Here is a 1,362-nt window from a genome sequence, read left to right as displayed (position 1 = left end):
ACACACACACACACACACACACACACACACACACACACACACACACAGAATCCTGACAGCCTCACCGAGACCAGGGCTCGGGCAGGTGATGGACTGGAACGCTTCAGCCCCAAGGCTAAGTCTCTATAACCACTTCGTGAAAAGTGCAGGAATTTGGATTCTGATATACTCCTTAAACAAGAAGGTACTTATTTAAGGAACCACTTGTTTAACACCTTATATGTGCCAAGCACTATGGTAGAAATTTTTGTAATATCTCAAATTCTTAGAGGAGTTCTTCAAGGCAGATATTACTGCATTTTACACATTTAAAAAATTAAGACTTAGGAGAGGTTGTAACTTGGTCAAGATCACACAAGTAGTAGGTAGTTTGCAAAACTAAGATTTTTTTTTTTTTTTTGCGGTACACGGGCCTCTCACCGCTGTGGCCTCTCCCGCCGCGGAGTACAGGTTCCGGACGTGCAGGCTCAGTGGCCATGGCTCACGGGCCTAGCCGCTCCACGGCATGCAGGATCCTCCCGGACCGGGGCACGAACCCGTGTCCCTTGCATCGGCAGGTGGACTCTCAACCACTGCACCACCAGGGAAGCCCACAAAACTAAGATTTAAACACAAGTCTTTGGGGCTTCAAAGCACACACTCATTTCATTATAGTCCACCACAAAAATAAAGGTTTCACAACCCCCCAGTTCCTTGACCCCCATTGCCCTATGGCTCCTTCTGTCTATAGCCCATGTTCCCTTCCTTCCCCAGCTGCTCCACAGCCAATGGAGAGAAAGACAGCATCACCCTCATCTCCATGAAGAACATCAACATGAATAACAGCAAAGGATGCCCCTCAGCAGAGAAGGTGCATTTTTCCTGGTTCCTTCCTCCCTTCTCCCTCCTCCTCCTCCTTTCAGGCTCCACTTCCTTAACCAGAAAGGAGATACTTTCAAAGATCCAGGCTCTTCTCTCCTCTTCCCTACCCCACCACTCCCGGTTAACTTCATCCATCCTCATTATGTATTTATTTTGCAGGTTCTTTAAAAGCAACCTTGGGTCCCTGTGGATCTGACGATGATGCAGCTTCCCTGTGACTGTAAGAAGGAAGGCGATGGGATGGGTAGAGGCAATAAACTAGATATAAGTTATTTTATTGTTTCACATCTACTCCCAGATCTAAAGGACATTAGCATTCCTCCAGATCTGGGAGCAAGCTGCCAGCATGAGAGACTCTTTCCCACAGGGACTGTCACCCTAGAAGCACAGCATGCTCCTCCCACCATCTCAAAGTCACAGGGAGGAGGAGTCTATAGGGCCAGAGCAAGGAAAATGACAGTGAATTGGTCCTTTCTATTTTGCATTAAAATTGTTTTCTAG

The 1,362-nt window shown here is 47.2% G+C and overlaps 1 protein-coding gene across 4 annotated transcripts in view; it reads left to right on the top strand.

The window, feature by feature from the left end:
• ECSCR (endothelial cell surface expressed chemotaxis and apoptosis regulator) overlaps nt 1-1,362 on the top strand; it is a 7,871-nt gene extending 6,509 nt beyond the window's left edge. For all 4 annotated transcript variants that reach the window (XM_029215655.1, XM_029215653.1, XM_029215656.1 and 1 more), the window contains 2 exons: nt 754-850; nt 1,021-1,362. In XM_029215655.1, coding sequence (XP_029071488.1) covers nt 754-850; nt 1,021-1,029 — 106 coding nt within the window. In that variant the 3' untranslated portion in view covers nt 1,030-1,362. The remainder of the gene's footprint in view (nt 1-753; nt 851-1,020) is intronic.

The sequence above is a fragment of the Monodon monoceros genome, unplaced genomic scaffold (genome assembly GCF_005190385.1).
Source record: "Monodon monoceros isolate NGI ecotype Baffin Bay Population unplaced genomic scaffold, NGI_Narwhal_1 Super_Scaffold_12, whole genome shotgun sequence".
NCBI classification, from domain to species: Eukaryota; Metazoa; Chordata; class Mammalia; order Artiodactyla; family Monodontidae; genus Monodon; species Monodon monoceros.
Note: the sequence above shows the minus strand (reverse complement) of the source record. Positions and strands in the feature narration are given on the sequence as shown.